We start from the raw sequence: 21,013 nt of genomic DNA on the forward strand, positions 1-21,013 counted from the left end.
CAGCAAACAGCCTGCTTTACTTTCAGTTTCGTTTTCAGCACAGCTCGATTATCACAAGGAAAAAAAAAAATCTGCTCCCAGCAATTTACCTCCTTGCAGCAAGCAGCAGAGGCCCCCCGCAGCAATAGGCCATGGCAATCCCTGCAGCCTGAAACAGCTGAAAGTCGGGAGGCCCATCCAAGGGACAATCAAGTTGTGCTAATCAGGCTGTGCTGAAGCTGAAACGGGCTGTTTCTCCTTGCCGCTTGCTACAAGGAGGTAAATTGTTGGGAGGCAGAGGCCAAAGGTTGGGGGCCAGTGGGTGGGTGGGGCTACATTCAGCGTATAAGACACACCTAAATTTTCACCCCCTTTTAGGGGGGGGGAAGTGCCTCTTATACTCCGAAAAATACGGTAGGTTGTAAAAAACACTGAACCATCCATACGGTGTTGAGATGCTGAAGGACTTACGGTAGGAGACGCTGTCCCCAGCTGTTGAGGGCTGGTGGGCCCATCTGGAATTCGGCAGAGACATTATGGGCACTCCTCAGAATGACAGATTGGGCCAGTCACGAACGGGCATTTAGTAGCGCCCCTCCTCCCCAAAGAGGCCGTTGAGCTACCCATGCCTAAATCTAAGAACGCACCTGGGGTCTCCCTGAGTCTTGCAAAGCGCAGATGGCAAAGCGCAGATGAGCTTTGAGGCTGCCGTCTTGCTTTGCAGAACAGCTGCTTCCTTTATAACGAAAGTAATAACAATTACCGTATTTTTCGGAGTATAAGACGCACCTTAGTTTTTGGGGAGGAAAATAAGAAAACAGCTGATTGGCAGGTTGATCGGCCTCCCGGAATACCCCCAATCAGCTGTTCCCAGAGGTCAATTTTAGCAACAGGTTCCTTGGTTGTGAGCTCTGTGGCTTGCTTTTTTTTTTTTTTTTTTGCTTTTTTTTCTGCCTCTGAAACTTCTGAAACTCAGTTTCAGAAAAAGCTTTTTTTCCTGCCTCTGAAAGCGTCCAAAACAGCTTCAGAAAAAAAGCCTCTGAAACAGCTTCAGAAAAAAAGCCTCTGAAACAGCTTCAGAAAAAAAGCCTCTGAAGCTCTGTTTGGGGGCTTCTTTTCTGAAGCTTCTTTTCTGATGCTTTTTCCAACCTCTGAAACCTCCGTTTGAGAACCTGGGCAGGGCTACATTCGGAGTATAAGACACACCCAGATTTTCACCCTTTTTTGGGGGGGGGAAAAAGGTGCGTCTTATACTCCGAAAAGTACCGTACAATGAACGGGGAATTTGGAGGGCTTATTCATGAGCCCTAGCTTTCCAGCAAGAGCTGGTTCGGGAAAGCCTCGATTTACGAGCCCGACAGAACCCCAAATTTCCATTGCTAGATTAGACAGTTAAGTGAATTCTGCCCCTTTTATACCACCTTTTGGCCATCGTTGTTAAGAGAATCACTGCAGCTATTAAGTTAGTACCAGACTTGTTGTTAAGTGAATTTGGCTCAGCTCGTCAGAAGGTGGATTTCATGACTCCGGGAAACTGCGCCCGTCATAAATATAAGCTAGTAGCCAAGTGTCCGAGTTTTGAGGGTGTGACTTACAGGGATGCTTGTAACGGTTGTGAGGAAAAAACAGCCGTGAAGTCACTTTTTTTCAGCGCCGTTGTCACTAAATGAACGGTTAAGTTGAGGACTAGCTAAAAGTCTGTATAAATTCTCCGTCCCTGCAGGGACTGAGGCCAAAGATGCTTTTTCAGGAGGCAACTGGACTTTCTTCTTTTACTGAGAATCTCTACAGCAGGGGTCTCCAACCTCGGCAACTTTTAAGACTTGTGGACTTCAACTCCCAGAGTTCCTCAGCCAGCTTGCAAGCTGGCTGAGGAACTCTGGGAGTTGAAGTCCACAAGTCTTAAAAGTTGCCGAGGTTGGAGACCCCTGCTCCACAGAGTTTTAGCCATACAATTTGGGATGAGCACCCTTGGAATGCGAGAGTAGGAATGGATTTCCAGAGGAAAAATTGCAGACTACAGGAACCATTTGCGCCAGTCAGGTGTCCCTGAGGACACAGATAAATCTCCAAGTGGCCTCAGCGACCCTCTAAAAAGGATGCAAATGACCAGCTCTGTCTGCAAGGAGTATAAATCCTTCCATTCCCCACCATCCATTCAGACAGAGCTGAAGAAGCTTCTTGGATGAGAAGCGAAACATCTTCAAAAGAAAAAAGCAAGCAAGCCCAGTTGCCTCCTGAAAAAAAGCACCTTTGGGCCAAGAACGAGCTGTCTTTTGCGATGGCTCGTCTGTAGCAGCGAGAAACCTGTTTTCTCGCTGCCACTTTCTTGCATGCTCACTTTCTTGCACGCGCATTTTCTATACGATGCAGTGCTGGACAAGACCATCAGTGAAGGCAAGACAGCCGCAGATGTGGCTCGACTGGTCCTGAACGCCGTGGGGGAGAAGAAAAAGGAAGTTTTAGTGGCGCCTGGTTTTCTGGCTGCCCTGGCGATCTACCTCCGACCGTTCTTACCTACCGTCTTCTTCGCCCTCATGGCCAGGAGAGCTCGGAAGAAGAAAGACAAGGAATCCTAGCCCCCCCCCCCCCAATAGACTTCGCCCCTGTCAAAGTGTGGACCGAAGCTGCTAGGTATCTTAACATCAGTGGAGAGCTGCAGGAGCTGAACATTTTCATCCTTCGGTGCACTTAAGAGGCGGATTTTTTGTCTAGAGATGAGAAGCTTCTCCCACGCAAAGTTTTCAGGCTCTAACATTTTCTGTATATAATTTCAAGGGTTAATGCTTAGCCAGTTCACGGCAGATTTAGGGAACGGAAGGTGGCTGGCTGATGTGCTGTTTTCCCGCTCGGTGGACCTTCAGAAGACAACATGCCATTAATAGCTGGATATTTTGAGTTGTTCTTCTCACCTGTTTTCCAAACTTATCTTTTACACTTCTCTTTTGTAAATAGGAGAGGGCAAAAAACATGAGTCGTTCCCCATAGGTACCGTGTTTCCCCCCCAAAAAATAAAGACCCACTCAGAAAAAAATAAACCCTGGCAATGATTTTTCAGGATGCTCGTAATATAAGCCCTATCCCAGAAATAAGCCCCCGTTAAGATCATCAGGGATTTTAACAGGGATCAAGGGACGTGGTGGCTATAGTGGCTAAGACTAAGCTTGTCGATCAGAAAGGTCGGCAGTTCAGCGGTTCGAATCCCTGGCGCCGCGGAACAGGGTGAGCTCCCGTGACTTGTCCCGGCTTCTGCCAACCTAGCAGTTCGAAAGCATATTAAAAAATGCAAGTAGAAAAATAGGGACCATCTTTGGTGGGAAGGGAACAGCGTTCCGTGCGCCTTTGGCGTTAAATCATGCCGGTCACATGACCACGGAGACTTCTTCAGACAGCGCTGGCTCCTCGGCTTTGAAATGGAGATGATCACTGCCCCCTAGAGTCGGGAACGACTAGCACGTATCTGCGAGAGGAACTTTTACCTTTAAGATCATCAACCAGACGGACGCATTTAATGCCATGTTTCCCTGAAAATAAGACTAACTGGAAAATAATCCCTAATAATGCGTCTTTTGGAGCAAAAATTAATATATGACCTGGTCTTATTTTCAGGGAAACACAGTATTAAAATATTCCAAGTTAAAGAAAATGGTGGAGATGCCATTTATGGGAGAGTTACAGGTCTTTAGTATATAAGATAGAGAAACTACTTCATATATCTCGTTAAACTACAATGGGGTTTTTTCTTTTGACTGGTCTGGTGTGCCAGCGTGGCCCAGGTTTCAATAAACCATGGCTTAGCATGACATGCAAAACTAAGGTTTATGTATTTGTCTCTCTTAAAAGATCTCAAAAAGTTTGGACAGTGGCGAAATCTGCAGTGAGTTACGACCGTCACAGCATTCCCGTAGTCGTGGGATTTACATTCTGATGCTTGGCTGACTTACTGACTTACATTTATGACAGTTGCAGTGTCCCATAGTCGTAAGTCGAGCACCTGTTACATGCTGGTTACCAAGCGCCCCAATTTTTGTCATATGACCATGGGGATGTGGCGATGATTAAGTCCCCTTTTTTCAGCGCCGTCGTAACTTCTCACTTGCTAAACAAACGGCTGCAAGTTGAGGACTTTTGTACTCTTAACTTTAGCAGTTTTCAAACGGCTAAGTTTTGCCTTTTCTACTCTAACCTTAGCAGTTTTCAATCAGCCGAAACCTCAAACTGAGCTCGCCCCTCCGAAATGCAAATTATTTCAACGTTAAATCCATTCATGGCCTCATCTGCTGGCTTCCCTGCTCCTCCGATCCAGACCCTTTCGTAACATCTGCTTGTGCATTCTGGGGGAAATAAAATTTATATGGCTATAAATAACAGAACCGCTCGGTGCATTTACTTTTGAGATCAGGGACTCTCAGCGACTCTGCCAAACAGAAGCTGGAATTATTTAACCATCGCTCTTTCTCCGCCTTTTCATTTTTTAAAGAAAAATTGCTCGCGCTAAATACAACTTGAAGGAAATATATTCGATTACCTAACTGCTCTTGCATGGAAAAAAAGGCGAATCCACTGGGCTTCCTCGGTATAGCAGCTGCTGGATCCAGAAAGGTACAGGATCTCGAGTGGTGACCAAATGGCCCTATTGGTGAGAAGCTTGAAAGGGGCTCGATTCCTAATTCTAGATTCCAAAAAAAGCTAAAAAATAGCATCCACGTCTGGCTTTTGCCCTCGTGGGAAGCCATTTCAAGGGTCCTTTACCAAACGCTAGTCACAAGGCAGGGAAAGAAATATACCTGCACACTCTACAATTTAAATCTCACTGAACAGGTGATCTTAACCTTTCTGCACAGGCAGGATAAGATACTTAGGAGACTTTTTTTAAAAAAAATACTTGTTTTCCCCATTCAATTCTTTAGTACCTTGAAATTTTCAAACCACGCCCAGATGGAATGGGCTACTTAGGGTCTCTCTCTTCATACAGGTAAGTCCTTACGATCACAACTGAGCCTCGATTATGTCGTTAAGTGAGACATTTGCTAAGTGAGTTTTGCTCCGTTTTACGTTTTTCATGCCACATTTAAGTGAATCATCACCAGCTGTTAAAGTTAGTCACATGCTTGTTAAGGAGCCTGAGTGGCGTAGGAGGCTAATGCCTCCTAAGGCAGCGTTTAACATCCAGCTGCCTGCAATTACTACGAGTTCAATTCTCACCAGGCTCAAGGTCGACTCAGCCTTCCATCCTTTCGAAGTGGATCATTGAGAACTCAGATCATTGGGGGCAAGAGGCTGACTCTGTAAACCGCTTAGAGGGTAAAGCACTATGAAGCGGTATATAAGTCAAAGCGCTATTTTTTTTTAAATTTTTTTTTTAATTTTGATTTATATGCCGCCCTTCTCCGGAGACTCAGGGCGGCTTACCGTGCATTAAGCAATAGCCTTCATTCTTTTGTATATTTTATACAAAGTCAGCTTATTGCCCCCACAAACTGGGTCCTCATTTCACCTACCTTAGAAAGAATGGAAGGCTGAGTCAGCCTTGAGCCTTGGAGAGATTCGAACCAGCAGAAATTGCAGGCAGCTGTGTTAATGACAGGGTGCACTAAACCACTGTACTATCAAGGCTCTTCTACAGCTATTGCTATTCCACCCTGCTTGAAGAGTTTCCTACCAGACTGTTTTTTCGCCCCGACCAAAAGAAAAAGGACCTCTTGAAATTCTCATCCTTTAATGAATGGTCAGTGATATCTTTGAGCTGGTTCTGTAGAATACAATTAAACAAGATATTTAAAGGTTGTCGAGTTTTTCCTCCCAAGAGTGGGTGGGTGAGGAGGATGGGTGGAGGAACCAAAATCTACCCACCAAACCCCCATGTATTGTTTTGCTTGCACCGAGATCCCACGCCTGTTGTCTTCATCGCTCGTCCTGTTCCACCCCACCGCAGATCTGAGGCATTTAAAAAATAATAATAATAATAACAGAAATCCCTTGATGTGACGTATGATCGTTTCTTTCCAAAAAAAGAAAAAAAAAAAGATAACCGAAGCAACAATAGTAATAATAAGAATAAGAATAATGATCGGGTAAACCGAACAACGGCTTTCCAGGCACCACTTCAAGAGGAAAAAAAAATAGTCGAATTGTTCCTGTAGGAGTCCTTAATACACCATTATCGGTTCGGATGGGTTTCTCTCCCTCCCTCTCCCCCCCTGCCCGCCCTCCCACCTTTCTCGGCCGCGATCATACGGCGTAGAGTTCGTACACCTTCTTTACACAGTACACCAGGGCCGCCAGTGCTATCGTGTTGTGCAGTCTCTTCCTGTGCAGATCGTCCTTCCTCACTAGCACGACCGGGGTGGAAGTGGTCAGCGTGTGTAAGGGCAGGCGGGAGAGTTTGTAGGCGTTGTACTCCACCTGGTACTTGCAGCAGGGGTCGAACTGCCAGGAGATGCCGTAGAGGGTGCAGCAGGCCACGCTGAGCACGCCGGCCGGCAGAGAGAGGTAGTGGGAGTAATCCACGGGGAGGGCCAGCGGGGTGAAGAGGCAGGCCGTGCCAGCCAGCACCGCCGTCTTGTGCAGGCAGTTCCCCACCGTGATCCAACGGGCCGTCTCGTCCCCGATGCGGGTGGGCTCGATCACGATGTACTTGTACTGGGCTTCCAAGGCTTGCTCCAGCTCGTACTCGAACTGGTCCTGCGCGTTCTCCCCGTTGTAGATTTCATGAACGATATAACAGTCCGTGGCAGATAAGGAGACCCTGTGGGAAGGAAAAGAGGAAAGAGTTACTCAGAGGGGGGGGGGTGCAGGAACAAGGCCTCCCACCCAGTGGTGAAATCCTCCGCGGATTGCCACCACTTCGTTGCCCGGACATGCGCGATATCCTGCTTTCTAGTGAATATAAACCATGCGGCGCAGCTGATCATCGGAAATACCGATTCGGACGAACCGGTAGCTTTTTTTTTTTTACTTCCGGTTTGCCGAACAGGTAGATTTTATCACTACCAGTTCGCCTGAACCGGTGCGAACCGGGAGTATTTCACCCCTGGTCCCACCCCCCCTGCCCTCCCCTTCAAGGATGGCCTTTGGGAGCCCATCGCTGGCACCCTAACGATACCCATTTTTTTATCCATCTCTGCCCACTCCGTCATCTTCATCATCCGCTCTTCCATTGTGCAAGAGGTACAGAATACGGACCTCAGTGGTATCCTAGTCCAACCCCCTGCTTAGGTTAGGCAGGAAACCCTACACCTCTTCAGACAAATGGTTATCCAATCTCTTCTTAAAAACTTCCAGCATTGGAGCATTCACAACTTCTGGTGGCAAGTTGTTCCACTGATTAATTGTTCTGTCAGGAAATTTCTCCTTAGTTCTAGGTTGCTTCTCTCCTTGATTAGTTTCCATCCGTTGCTTCTTGTCCTGCCCTCAGGTGCTTTGGAGAATAGCTTGACTCCCTCTTCTTTGTGGCAGCCCCTGAGATATTGGAAGACTGCTCTCATGTCACCCCTAGTCCTTCTTTTCATTAAACTATGCATGCCCATTTCCTGCAATTGTTCTTCCTACATTTTAGCCTCCAGTCCCCTCATCCTCTTTGTTGCTCTTCTCTGCACCCTAGAGTTTGTCTGTTTTGTCTGGTTGGGACACCCCCCCGTCTCAATTGACTATTGGGCCACTGGAAAGTCACTTCAAAACCTTGAGGAGCAGTGATGTCTACTCGAACCTGTGAAGTGGTGGACTTTATAGCGTCTCCGGAGTTATTTTAAAGAGGCCTCGGGGGCTTTGATAATGCCAGACTCGCTCCCAGCTCCTCTGTCGAACACGTCAGCAAATGGCATCAAATCAGATTCTGCTCCCTGAGTATTTTGCTAGCGTTTGGATATGCAAAGTGGGCTTATCAACTTAGCACATTTTGAAGCCACTGCGTCAGGGGGGGAAAAAAAAAAAAAAAGCTATTGACAAAACCTAAAGCTAAATCATACGGACAGAAAGGGGTCTTTTGTTCAGGCCAGGATCCGAGCGAGCTTTGGAATGACTCTATTCAACGCATTCATTCACGCGGGCTTTCGGGCCCGCCACAAAAGCTGGATTTGGGTTTCATGGCCTTTGTTTAAGCGCCTGTCTCGAACGTTGGTAAGACAGAGGTGAACGGCGTGGATTTTAGTGGTTTGACCAAATCTCTTCCCTATCGCAATCCTAAACCTGGAAGAGAAGAATTTTAGAGTTGTGTTTCTCACCCCTTGGTAACTTTAAGATGGGTGGACTTCAACTCCCAGAATTCCCCAGCCAGCCATGAACAATAGAGTTGGAAAGACCAGAAAGGCCATCCAGTCCAATGATTCTCTCCCTTGGTAACTTTAAGATGGGTGGACTTCAACTCCCAGAATTCCCCAGCCAGCCATGAACAATAGAGTTGGAAAGACCAGAAAGGCCATCCAGTCCAGTGATTCTCTCTCTTGGTAACTTTAAGATGGGTGGACTTCAACTCCCAGAATTCCCCAGCCAGCCATGCTAGCTGGGGAATTCTGGGAGTTGAAGTCCACTGTATAGCTGTTATAGAAGCTATTTATACCTACGGGAAGAGAAACGTGAGTAGGGGGGAAACTAATGCACGTACATTATGGGTTTCCGATGACATCTGATGGGGAAGAGTAATGCTGCCCTGTTTGAATTTTGATCCCACCCAGCTGTTCCCATGGCTTTAGGAGCAGCTGTAATAATATTATATTTGTTGGGGTATCCCAACATTGTCAGAGAATCCTACTGCTCTATGAAAGATGGCTGAAATCCTGCATTTAGATTAACAGAGTTGGAAGGACCTTAGAGGTCATCTAGTCCAAGCAGAAGACCCTACACCGTTTCTGACAGATGACAGTCCAGTCTCTTCTTGAAAGCCTCCAATGATGAAGCTCCCACAACTTCCGAAGGCAACTTTTGTTCCATCAGTTGATTGTTCTCACTGTCAGAAAATTTCTCCTTATTTCCAGGTTGAATCTCCAACTCTGGAAGTTTTTAAGACGATGTTGAATAACTGTCTGAAGTGGTGTAGGGTTTCCTGCCTAAGCAGGGGGTTGGACTAGAAGACCTCCAAGGTCCCCTCCAACTCTGTTATTCTATTCTATTAAGTGTGAAAACTGGTCATAAGTCATTTTTGTCAGTGCCCCTGTAACTTTGGTCAGTAAATAAACTGTTGTAAGTCAAGGACTAGCTGTATTCATGTTTGTGTATCTATCATAGCTGTAGATAGATCAATTAATGCTTAAGTTTAACTAGTAGGTTACCAGCTTTAAGCCAAATAAAACTGCACATCCAAGATTCCTACTCTACTGTCATGTAGAGAATTTGAAAATACTGTACTGAAAATATTTTTCTAAGAAAGAGGGGCAATTTTTTATTACTCCTTTTTGAATTTCATTTTTCAACATCAAAAAATTTAGTGCCACATCCAGGTGTAACCAAGTCCTGATCATCTGAAAATCAGATGTCACTTAATTTGAGGACAAATATTTAACTTTACCATTTTTAAAAAAAGAAATTTATTCCAGCTATAAAGGCCAAAGAGATACCTTTTAAAAAGCTGGTCCTAAAATTAAGCTGGCTTCAAAAAAAAGTACAGAAAATGGGAAAGCACGCTTATGAATTATGTATGCTACATTAACTGTATGCAGAGGCATCGCCGGCCGTTTCCTGGATCAATCTTAAATATGCTTATTTAAGGTTTGTTCGCCGTTTATAAAAATAAATGGTCTGTTTGAAGAGCAAACCGAGATCGAAATTTCCAGTAATAGCTCCTGAAGAGAGGTGAATGCTTTCTTTGTGGACGGTTGTGATGTCGCACAAGATTCAAGTCACACGGTACAAGGTCTACCAGAGAGGGTACATGGGTTGTGCCACTTCACAGGGCCTCTGGAGTCCCACCCCACTGGAGGCTGACAGTTTCTGCACACCTTCAAAGTAAGCTGCCTGCAATACAGGTAAAGGTAAAGGTAGGAATACAGGTAAAGGTAGTTTCCCTTCACACATATGCGCTAGTCGTTCCCGACTCTGGGAGACGGTGCTCATCTCCGTTTCAAAGCCGGAGAGCCAGCGCTCTCCGAAGACGTCTCCGTGGTCACGTGGCCGGCATGATTTAACGCCAAAGGTGCACGGAACGCTGTTCCCTTCCCACCAAAGGTGGTCCCTATTTTTCTACCTGCATTTTTTACCTGCTTTCGAACTGCTACGTTGGCAGAAGCTGGGACAAGTCACGGGAGCTCACCCCGTTATGCGGCACTAGGGATTCGGAGAAAAAAAAAAAACTACATCTGCTAGTTTTGTGGCCACTCAAGAAATAGTCAGGCATGGGAAGAGTTTTGTGGCTCCCGGTGTTTTCTTTTCCTGTGGGAAATGGGTCCAAATGGTTTTTTGAGTGTTTAAGTTTGCAGACCCCTGCCCTAGACTTACAACAATTCATTTAATGACCCAAGTTACAACAGCACTGAAGAAAGTGACTTAGGACCGTTCTTCACATTTATGACCGTTGCAGCGTCCCCATGGTGACGTGATCCAAATTCAAACCCTTGGCAATTGGCTTGTATTTATGACGGTTGCCATGTTCCGGGGTCAGGCAATCCCCTTTTGCAACCTTCTAGCCAACAATGGGGAAGCCAGATTCACTTAACGACCCGGGTGACGAATTTAACAATTGCAGTGCTTCACTGAGTGACCACGGCAAGGAAGATCGTAAAATGAGGCAAAACTCTCTTATCAACTGTTTGGCTTAGCGACAAAAATCTGGGAGTCAATTGCGGTTGTTAAGTCGACAAGTACACAACCACCTTCTTGTCACCATGTTGGTGCATTATGTTAAATCATCTGGGGGGGGGGGAACCAGGACAGGTCGTATTCACACAACTTGCCAAATCCCCCATCAATAGTTTACAAACCCCCCTGTGGCTGCAACGCTCGTAAGTGCAAGGATTGGTCGTAAGTCACTCTTTTCAGCCCCGTCGTAACTTTGAATGGTCGCTAAACAGGCAGGTGTCCCCCGTTCAGTCATACTAATGGCATTTGCAGCTTTGCATTTCACCGGAAATAGCCCAGAAATGTGTTTTCCTGAAGTCAGATTCACTTAAGAACTGTGTTACTAACTTCACAATTTCAGGGATTTGACTAACAAATAAAGAGCGAGAAAGTTTGCAAAGTGAGGCAAAATTCACTGAACAACGGTCTCACTTAGTTACAGAAACGTTGAGGTCAGTTGTGGTCGTAAGTTGAGCACTACCTTATATTTCCCAGGAAAGCTAGAACGTGCTTTCCCTTCCAAGAAACATTCTGTTCTTTTAAGTAGAGGCTCGCTATGCAGAAATGCAACAAGGAGCTTGCACGAAAGAAGGGGAAATGCTTTACATTTTCTTCTCTAACAAAAGGACAAAAAATTATAATTCTTATTCAACTCTGTCCCATTAGACGAAGCAAAGTTTTGAAAACACAAGCAAGAGACCGGAATCTCTCTTTTAAATCACGCAAACTTGACTGCCTTTAAAGCGAAAACACCAGCCTGCCACTAACGTGCCCAGCAACAAGATTTATGCATATTGGAACAAAAACTACCCCGGGAAACAAATTATATATATATATATATAGTGATCCAACCAGTCGTGTAAGGATCAATTAATAATATTTATTGCTTTCTGGGCACTTTCCGAACATTCAGAAGGTACTTATTAAAACAGGCCAAAGATGGTTAATTGTGGTTAATTACCGGCACCCAGGTTCACAAGAGGGGAAAAAAAAAATTAAGGCAATAATTTACGGCTGAAACATAAATTGCAAAACTGAAATGTTTAAACTGTGAAACGAATGACTTGGCAGTTTTAACGGATCCCGGTTTTACACAAAACAGGAGCACAAGGAAGATAATGTAACACACGGAGTGGAAACCCAGTTTGGTGTAGGTAACGATTAATGGTAAGCCTACAAACCAGGAGGTGGTGAGTTCCAATTCCGCCTTAGGCAAAAAAGCTAGCTAGGTGACCTTGGGCCAGTCACTTTCTCTCTACCCTGGGAAGGAGGCAATGGCAAACCATCTCAGAAAAACCTTGCCACAAGGAAACCGCAGGCAATCTTTTGAGATTCACACAACACTGAACGGAACAATTAAAAAAAAATTATACGCATCTTTAGATACAACAATTGAGCCTTTAGACCAAGCCCTACACAGATTCTGGAACATCACTTGCATTGACCCAAGCCAAACATCAAGATACTAAACCAAATGTCCCTAAAACATTAAAATCAATACCAGGGTGGATTTGATTTAAATCGAGTTGATTTAAATCACAATTTAAATCATCATTTAAATCACTAGTAAAAAGGCTTGATTTAAATCAACTCGATTTAAATCATAATTTTTAAAGAGCAACTTGTCATCTCTGCTACTCCTTTGACCCGCTGTTGACTCACCGATAGTCCCAGTGTTGCAGAATATACAGCCTCCTGCTACATAACTAAGCTCCATTTCATGCTGAATAAACTACATTATTTATGTATCTTAAATAGAAAACTATCTTACGATAAATTTTTACCCGAGAGAGAGAAAATGATGGAGGGAGAGAATGAGAGAGGAAAAAAGAGCAACAATTGAGAGAGAGAGAAATGAGAGAGAGGGAAAAGAGAGGGAAACAAATTAAAGGGGAAAGGAAGGAAGGAAAGAAGGAAGAGGAAAAAGAAAAACAGAAATGAGAGGGGGGGAGAGAGGCGGCCTGGGTAGGCGTGGCGGGGGTATGTCATGTGACTGGGTGGGAGTGACCTTGAGTTGGCCACGCCCACTCAGGTTTTGTGGCTCCCGGTGTTTTCTTTTCTGTGGGAAACGGGTCCAAATGGCTTTTTTGAGTGTTTAAGGTCGCAGAACCCCTGGATTAACGTAAGGCAGGACCTAAAGCACGATCAAAGAACACTGGAAAATAATTGAACGCTAGTTTATTATGCAACCTAATCACAGACCCACCCAGGGGCCAACAATCATCCGTAACATTGCTGGCAGAAACTTCAAGAAAGTTTTAAGCATTGGAGCTGGCTGTTCAATTCCCTATCGCTCCACGCATATTGCAGCTGAGGACAAAACGGACTTGGCCTCCCATATCCAAAGGGGTTACGATGAGCCAAATCACAAGTCCTTTTCCAATTTCTTTTCCAATAAATTTAAGAAATTTCTCAACTTTACAATAGGTGGGCCTCAACTCCCAGAATGAAGTCCCATCTATCTCGAAATTGCCAAGGTTGAGAAACAATGCAACAAGGGAGGGGGTTATGTGTGCCCAACTTTCAGATTTATGGACCTTCAGTTCCCACAATTCCCCAGCCAGCTCCGAGCTTTGGAATTCTGGGAATTTTTTTTATTTATTTTTTATTTTATTTTAAATTTATATACCGCCCTTCTCCCTGAGGACTCAGGGCGGTGTACAGCCAGAATTAAAAAACATGAAATACAAATATTAAAAACAATTAAAATATATATAAATTTGGCCCAAAATTAAAAATACAAACCAATTAAAACATTTAAAATTTCTTCTTAAGCCAGCCCGGCTTGCTGGAAAAAGAAGGTTTTAAGGGCACGGCGGAAGGCACCGAGGTCTTGGATTCTCCTTATCTCAGGGGGCAACTGATTCCAGAGGGTGGGTGCCCCCACAGAGAAGGCCCTCCCCCTGGGGGTCACCAGCCTGCATTGATTGGCTGATGGCACCCTGAGGAGGCCCTCTCTGTGGGAGCGCACGGGACGATGGGAGGTCGTCGGTAGCAGCAGGCGGTCTCGGAGATAGCTAGGCCCGATGCCATGGAGCGCTTTAAAGGTGATAACCAGCATCTTGAAGCGCACCCGGAAGACCACCGGGAGCCAGTGCAGCTCGCGCAGGAGCGGTGTTACATGGGAGCGCCATGCTGCTCCCATCACTACCCGCGCTGCTGCATTCTGGACCAGTTGGAGCCTCCGGGTGCTCTTCAAGGGGAGCCCCATGTAGAGAGCGTTGCAGTAGTCAAGGCGAGAGGTGACGAGGGCATGAGTGACTGTGACTTGAAGTCCACAAGTCTTAAAGCGGCCAAGGATGGAGGACACCCCTGCAATAATGCATTATTAATCCCACTAATATTAGTCCTTTCATACCTATAGCCTTTGCCTGCAAAGCAGTCCAAACACAACGTCAAGGAAAAGGGCCAGGAAAAACAGCTCTGAATGGGAGGAATTGGGATAAGAAGGATTGGACCGTTGTGAAAACAGGCCGATAACGGGTGTGAACGTAATTCACTGAATCTAAACTACATTCCTAGCTGCAGCCAGCGACTCTTGGGAGATGTTTCCGGAAAAAGCAGGGGGAAGAAAAACGATGTGGGTGAAACTCTTAAAGGAAAGAATCTAACTAGGATGCCGTTATTACTTGCTCAGAAACATGAGATCTGAATTCACCACATGGTTCAAAGAAGAATTTTTTCTCGGACAGCTGCTTGGAAGCCTTGAGGACAAGAATGCCTATCAACCCTCCCACGTTTTCAGAAATATGGATCATAGAAAAATATATATGTATCAGCCAGCGAATATGTTTCCCAGGGTGAGCTGTAAAAACACCACCGCTAATTCTACTTTAGGGCGAGGAAGGAAGGGGATGTTTCCAACAATTTGTGGGAGGGGGAGAAAGAAACTTTATTGTAGAGCAAATAAATATTAATAAATGCAAGACAGGGAGTGCCCTTGTAATTCTGGATGGGATCCCAGAATACAATGGAAACATACTTTAGAGCTGGGACTGGCTTCTGGAGAGAGTATGTAGAGGACTAATAATAAAATGTACTCTTTGCCTTGCATTAGAGTTGTTTTTGTGCCACCTAGTTTCCAGCACCAGGCTGGAAACTAGGTGGCTGTGAGTTCTAGTTCCTCCTCAGGCATGGAAGCCAGCCGGGTGACTTTGAGCCAATCACCAGGAGGCTGTGAGTTCTAGTCTCACTTCAGGCATGAAAACGAGCTGGATGATTTTGCGCCAATCACCAGGAGACTGCGAGTTCTAGTCCTGCGTTAGGCATGAAAGACAGTTGGGTGACTTTGGGCCAATCACCAAAGAGACAGTGAGTTCTAGTCCCGCCTTAGCCATGAAAGCCAACTGGGTGACTTTGAGCCAATCCAGGAGATGGTGAGTTCTAGTCCTGCGTTAGGCATGAAAGACAGTTGGGTGACTTTGGGCCAATCACCAAAGAGACAGTGAGTTCTAGTCCCGCCTTAGCCATGAAAGCCAACTGGGTGACTTTGAGCCAATCCAGGAGATGGTGAGTTCTAGTCCTGCGTTAGGCATGAAAGACAGTTGGGTGACTTTGGGCCAGTCACCAGGAGACTGGGAGTTCTAGTCCTGCGTTAAACATGGAAGCCACCTGGGTGACTTTGGGCCTATAACCAAGAGACCGGAAGTTCTAGGCATGAAAACTAGCTGGATGATTTTGCGCCAATCACCAGGAGACTGTGAGTTCTAGTCCCACATTAGGCATGAAAGAAGGTTGGGTGACTTTGGGCCAGTCCCCCCCTCTCTTAGCCCAACCTACCTCATAGGATTGTTGTCATGAGGAGAACAGGAGGTGGAAGGAGTATTAGATATGTTTGCCCCTGTGAGTTACTTATAAAGACGAGATAAAAATCTAGTAAATCAATAAAAATAAATCAACTAGAGACTGGAGCAATAAAGCATCTGCTTCAACCACCGTTTCCTCACTGTGGTTTAATGGTTAACCCTGTTGAACAAGCAACCTAAGAAATGCAAACTTGATAACGATGTCATCTTTTGACTGGCAACCCCTTGATAACAAAATCCACATGTGATTGATCCAATCTGTTGAGGGACAATGGAGAACATGCAAGTGTTCGTAGCCAAGTTCTTGAGAGTAAGGGTCTCCAACCTTGGGCACTTTAAGCAAAGCTGGCTGAGGAATTCTGGGAGTTGAAGTCCACAAGTCCCCAAGGTTGGAGACCCCTACTCTAACACATTTCCTGAAAAAATTAAGCTCTTTTTCTTTCATTCCTTTGCAGATCCAACTATTTCAACAATAAAAGAAACCCACACAGCCCATCATGCAGCAAACTACACTGAGAAGTTTGAAACTGGGGCAGTCGAATAAAAATTAAGTTGACTTCGTTACAACAGTTGTAACAATAGTTACAACAGTTGAGTCGTAACTATTTCTCTTTCAGAAAGTAACCCAAGAGGAAGAAAATAAAAATATTTATTTCCCGCTTTTCATTCGGGAGCTCAAGCCCTCCCCTCCTACTTTCCTCCAAACCGTATTTAGACTCTTTACTTTCCATGCCAACAAAAATATATCCATTTTATAATAGTTATAGTATAATGTGTTTGTTTTTTTTTGTTTTGTTTTTTTTTTCTCTTCTTCTTTTCTGAAATGTATGGATAAAGGGGGATTTATAATATTTTTAGTAAGTAAAGGTCAGTATTTTGAGGAGGGAGTAAGTAATCTGTTATGAATTAGGGTTTTTTTTTGTTACGAAGAAGTCACAGGGGGGGAAGGGTGGGGAGGGGGGGTTAGGGAGGGGGGGGAGGGGGGGGAAAAAAGGGGAAAAATTTGTATTTGAAAACCTTTTCAATAAAAAAAAAAAAAAAAATATATCCATCTGTCCATTTTTCTATCTTGCTAGAAAAGCCAACGGTGAAATGTTTAAAAGTTCCCAAGCTAAGAGCCCACCCACAACTCCATTAATTCCATGCCAGCTCCCAAACTACTTTTCCAAATCCAAGACAAATACTTCACCCACCTAAACAATAACAACAACAAAAAAATACAAATCAACCAGCATCAACAATTGTGCACCCAGAAGTCACTTTTGAAAGATTCAGGGGAATGTTGAGAAACGACAACCTAAAATTCAAAAAAAATTAAGACTTGCAGGGAAGAAATGGTGAATTGAAGAACGAAGGGGCCCTTTGTAATTCCTCTCCAAACTGATCTGAAAGCGAGTTTCAAAATGACCAGCTACAAGAATGATATGGAAAAAGATGCTAAGCTGGATAATACGAATGAAAAGTGGCTGATACCTTCATAATTGAAAGCGATGTACAAATAACAAATCGAAGGAGTTACTTGGCTAACTTTCCTATACTGGATTGACAAAAAAAAATACACATTAAAACTTTGAAGGACTTTGTAAGGGACTAAAAAAAGATGAAATCAAATCCTCGAACATTATTTGATGGGATTAAAGATCAAGATTGTTAAAAGGAAGAATGTAAAGTTGGTTTATTTGATCAAGCTTAAAATAGATCTGGTGCTTACGACTGATAATTCTTAATGGCCTTTTGCGGACATCAAGACTGAAGAACGAGGCTTTTAAGGAAAGTAAGCAATGGGGATTGGGAAGAAGAGTTCATTTGTTATATTTTAAAAGAAGGTGATAAGTTACTAAAATAGTTTGTACTTGTGATGAAGAGAGACGTTACATCTTTATATATATATATCTCTTCCTTTACTATATTCTTTCTTTCTTTCTTTTCTTTCTTTCTTGCAGTTTCTGTCTTTTTCTTTTGTTCTTTACCTTTTTAATTGTAATCTTTTTAATAAAATGTCTATACATTTTTAAAAAAATTGGTTGCACTGAGGAACCACCTTCAGAAACGAACGAGGACACTTTACGTCTCCCTGATGCCGACATGTAGGAAAGAAAGGCGAGAATTTCCTGAGCTGAGGATGGATCTTGACTTCCCACATTTGCCCCCAGATGTCCACCCCAACCCACAATGAGATGTGCTCACTGCCTTGACTGATATATAAACACAAGAGATAAAAATCTAATCATCATCATCATCATTCTCCCTTCCAAGCCAAGCCCACCCTTTTTCACAAAACCTGAGCCTTTCCAAAACAGCCGGACTCTTTCCTCTCCCACCCAGCAGTTCCCCAGGACAAATGCAACTTCACACTCGCCTCCAAAAAGCCCCAAATTTTTCATATCTATGCCTTTCATTGCTCCCAGGCTCCCCTCCTTTCCTGCAGCCACAGCCACCGAGGGCCCCAGCTGATCCCCCCCCCACCATCTTTCCATGGGTTGTTCCATCAAATCCCTCTTTGCCCAGCTTCTACTAGCCCTGTTAGGTAGTCCAGAGAAAGCACACCCAGGAGAACTCAATCTATATCTATTGTAAGGTTACCCCAACAGTGTCTATGGAGATTCTCAGTCATCCAGGTCATGGATGTCCCAAAGGGGCTTTTTTCAAGAGGCAACTGGACTTTCTGGGATGTTTTTTTTTTCTTTGAAGATGTTTTGCTTCTCATCCAAGAAGCTTCTTCAGCTCTGACTGGATGGTGGGGAATGGAAGGATTTATACTCCTTGCAGACAGCTGGTCCTTTGCATTCTTTTTAGAGAGTCGTTGAGGCCACTTGGAGGTTTATCAGTGTCCTCAGAGTCACCTGAATAGTGCAAATGGATGTGGAGCCTTCTTGGAACTGTGAAAGGACTGTGTTGTAGGCTGGAAATAGAAGATGTTGTATCCCTGCCCCTCAGTTGAGAGAGAGCTGTTCGATTTTGACATAGGTGGCCTCTTTGACCCCTCTTCTTTCAAACCGGCAGTCCTCTCTGTCCAAAATATGGACTTTGCTGTCTTCAAAATTGTCTTTGAAATGCAGATGGACTGCTGAATCTAGTCCCGATGTGTTCCCCTATGTTGTGCCATGCGTTTAGGAAGCGGTCGAAGGCTCCACACCCCATTTGCACTACTCCGATGACCCTGAGGACACAGATAAGCCTCCAAGTGGCCTCAACGGCCTTCTAAAAGGATGCAAATGACCAGCTGTCTGCAAGGAGTATCAATCCTTCCATTCCCCACCATCCAGTCAGAGCTGAAGAAGCTTCTTGGATGAGAAGCGAAACGTCTTCAAAGAAAAACCTGAAAGTTTTCCCCCAAGTTGCCCCTTGGGGGAAAAAAAAGCACTTTTGAGTTACCCCAACATAATTTTGGAGGGCTGGAAGTCTTTCTCCTCTCTCCCCTCCACCCCCAACCCCCCATTACTTTGATTCTCTCCAAAACTAGGAGAGTCCCTTCTGGAGACGCTTCCTTCCTCCACCCCCCTGTCCTCAATCCCTGCTTTGAACTCTCCTTTGACCCTTGTCCACCCAAGGTCATTCTCACAACTCTTGACTGGTTCACACTGCCAGCCCCAACCTACCGCCCCATCTCTTCCTCCCTCTCCCCCAAGGTTGGTTTAACCCGTCCCTCATCCCTCCTGCCTCCAAGGCTGGTTTAACCCCACACCCCCATCCATTCCTCTCTCTCCCCCCCCCGACTGGTTTTAACCCCCCATCCCTCCCTCCCTCCCTCCTCCCACAAGGTTGGTTTGACCCCCCCATCCCTCCTGCCCCCAAGACTGGTTTAACTTCCCCCATTCCTTCCTCCCTCTCCTCCAAGGTTGATTTAACCCCCATCCCTCCTGCCCCCAAGACTGGTTTAACCCCACGCCCCCATCCCTTCCTCTCTCCCCCCACAAGGTTGGTTTGACCCCCCCATCCCTCCTGCCCCCAAGACTGGTTTAACCTCCCCCATTCCTTCCTCTCTCCCCCTCCCACTGGTTTAAACCCCCATCCCTTCCTCCCTCTCCCCCAGGTTGCTTTGACCCCCCCCCCCATCCCTCCTGCCCCCAAGGCTGGTTTAAACCCCACTCCCACCCCTTCCTTCTTCCTCACTGACTGGTTTTAACCCCCCCCCCATTCCTCCATCCCCAGGTTGCTTTGACCCACCCCCCACCCCCCCAAGACTGGTTTAACCCCCTCCATCCCTCCTTCCTGCCCCCCCCCAAGGCTGGTTTAACCTCTACACCTTCTTCCCTGCAACCCCCCCCCCCAAGGCTGGTTTAATCCCCCCATCCCTTCCTCCTTTCCCCCCCCCACAAGGCTGGTTTAACCCCCACCCCTTCTTCCCTCCCTCCCTCCTGCCCCCCCCAAAACCTGGTTTAACCTCCCCCCCTCCCCACATTTCCAGCTTCAAAAGCCCTGGTGTAGCTCAACTCAAAAGGGTTTGGGGCCCTCCTGAACCTTTCTCCTCCCCCTCCTCACTAGGAATGTGATTTCCCTTCCCCCCCACCCCCCACCCCCACCCCCCCAATTAGGACCTGCAATTCAATGGCTCTTTTTTGAGGAGGGGGGGTGGAGGGATACGTCTCCAAAGCCTGGAAAAGGGGGAGAATCGGCGGCGGGGGGGGGCCGTTTCGGATGATGGGTATTGTAGTCCTTGGAGGTTGCTTGCTCTCCCCTTCTCCTCCCCCCCCAATAACCCCCCCCCCAGGCGGGGAGGGGGCTTCCAGTTCCCCCCCCCTCACAGGAGCCGCTTCCCTGCCCCCCAAGGCCCTGCTCCAAAGGACCGAGGAGGCCCGGCGGGACTCACCTCTCCCTGGCGGCGCCGCCGCTGGAGCTGCCGGGCCCCGCTCGCCTCCTTCCCCAGGCCGCCATCTTGGAAAAAGGCTTCGCAAATGTCTCCGCCGAAAGGGGCAGCGGAGGGCGGGGCTGGGCGGAGGGCGGAGAGGCAGGCTTTGGGAGCCGCTTCCCGAAGGCTGCCGGGAAACGGAGTCCGGCAGGAGGGCGCCGAGGAAGCCCTGGCAACGGGCGCCTCCTCTCGCAAAAACTACAAACTCCGGCCATCTTGGCGGGGAAAAGGAACCGGGGTGGCGGTGGAGAAGAGCGCGAGCGGTGCCGCTTGGGAAATGAAGTCCCGCGGCCAGGGAAAGCGGTAGGAGGAGCGGGAAGGGAAAAACTACCTTTCCCAGGGAAGGGCGGGGAGAGGTACGGGCCCACGTGAGCGCGAGGGGGGCGGAGAGAGAGAGAGAAAAAAAAAAGGTTTTAGCCCAGACTCCGGAGAGCGGACGAGGGTTGCTTTGGCCGGAGTTCTGGCTCCGCCCACTTTGCGCGGCTCAGCCAATGGGAGCCCGGCACCTCGTTTTCTCGGGTTTCGCACGTTTGGCATGGAAAATGAATCATAAAACGAAATTGATGAAATGGAGCGAAGCACGTGCTTTCCGTTGCAAGCGGCGATCGCCATT

General features: G+C 46.3%; 2 protein-coding genes across 5 annotated transcripts in view; one reads left to right on the plus strand and one right to left on the minus strand.

Moving 5' to 3' along the window:
- Positions 1–16,193, plus strand: part of DHRS7B (dehydrogenase/reductase 7B) — a 30,908-nt gene extending 14,715 nt beyond the window's left edge. For 2 of the 4 annotated variants that reach the window (XM_034436553.3, XM_060684065.2), the window contains one exon: positions 2,353–4,352. In XM_034436553.3, the coding sequence (XP_034292444.2) occupies positions 2,353–2,558 (206 nt within the window). In that variant the 3' untranslated portion in view covers positions 2,559–4,352. Of the gene's footprint in view, positions 1–2,352; positions 4,353–16,006 lie in introns of those variants that run through there. The other 2 variants (XM_087878636.1, XM_034436555.3) reach the window with 2 other exon arrangements.
- TMEM11 (transmembrane protein 11) lies at positions 5,682–20,845 on the minus strand. Its single transcript, XM_034436556.2, has 2 exons — positions 20,362–20,845; positions 5,682–6,727 (listed from the first exon to the last, which is right to left on the minus strand). The coding sequence occupies exons 1-2, from the start codon at positions 20,613–20,615 to the stop codon at positions 6,211–6,213; spliced, it is 771 nt and encodes a 256-aa protein (XP_034292447.2). The 5' UTR covers positions 20,616–20,845; the 3' UTR covers positions 5,682–6,210.
- Between the last annotated feature and the right edge of the window lie 168 nt (positions 20,846–21,013).

Source organism: Pantherophis guttatus, chromosome 14 (genome assembly GCF_059756535.1).
Source record: "Pantherophis guttatus breed Tessera chromosome 14, ASM5975653v1, whole genome shotgun sequence".
Lineage (NCBI taxonomy): Eukaryota > Metazoa > Chordata > Lepidosauria > Squamata > Colubridae > Pantherophis > Pantherophis guttatus.

Excerpts from the sequence above, each read along its gene's own strand:
- TMEM11 (XM_034436556.2), bottom strand. The coding sequence starts at position 20,615 with ATGGCCGGAGTTTGTAGTTTTTGCGAGAGGAGGCGCCCGTTGCCAGGG. Across the intron at positions 6,728-20,361 it reads GGCGGCGCCGCCAGGGAGAG|GGTCTCCTTATCTGCCACGG; the intron begins GTGAGTCCCGCC and ends TCCTTCCCACAG.